The 542-nt window shown below is 45.4% G+C and overlaps 1 protein-coding gene across 1 annotated transcript; it reads right to left on the bottom strand.

The window, feature by feature from the left end:
- Positions 1 to 144: 144 nt before the first annotated feature.
- H310_05144 (hypothetical protein) lies at positions 145 to 520 on the bottom strand (the record flags this gene model as incomplete). The annotated part of the gene is made up of 2 exons (XM_008869785.1): positions 145 to 174; positions 290 to 520. 2 exons carry the CDS (start codon positions 518 to 520, stop codon positions 145 to 147), a joined length of 261 nt encoding a protein of 86 aa, XP_008868007.1.
- Between the last annotated feature and the right edge of the window lie 22 nt (positions 521 to 542).

The raw sequence follows: 542 nt of genomic DNA, 5'->3' as shown, positions 1-542 counted from the left end.
CCAATAATACACCCATGCGAACCGCTGCGACGTTCGCCTGTGTACCGTGAACCGTATATTGATTTAGACAGTCGCGGGACCTTTTATCCGTACAAGTGTGTTTCGGATGATAGAAACACTGTCCATGCTGTCAACCTAATCTTATTAGATATCGGGCACAATCATATCAAAGAGCTATCCGACTTTACAGGGAATCGTCAGAAAAATAACATACAAATTGCGATATAATATTAATTATCTACTGCTGAAGATAATTAATATTATCTTGCAATTTGTATGTTATTTTTACAAGGTCAGATGCATCGTCATCGTTGATGTCATGTGCTGGATCAATGGTGTCTTCGATCGCCATGTTCGCGGCCAGGTCGGCAATGTCATTTTCTTCCAACGCACTCTCCACCACATCGACGTGATCGACAACGGCGCCATCAAGAAGCTGGCACTTGCGGAAACCGTTCAGAATCTCGGCCTCAGGTACGACGTTCCAAGCGTGGTTCCAGTCCCGACAGCACGGACACATTTCTGGTTGGAAGTGCGAGCAG

Source organism: Aphanomyces invadans (assembly GCF_000520115.1).
Source record: "Aphanomyces invadans strain NJM9701 unplaced genomic scaffold supercont1.8, whole genome shotgun sequence".
NCBI lineage: Eukaryota > Oomycota > Saprolegniomycetes > Saprolegniales > Verrucalvaceae > Aphanomyces > Aphanomyces invadans.
Note: the sequence above shows the minus strand (reverse complement) of the source record. Positions and strands in the feature narration are given on the sequence as shown.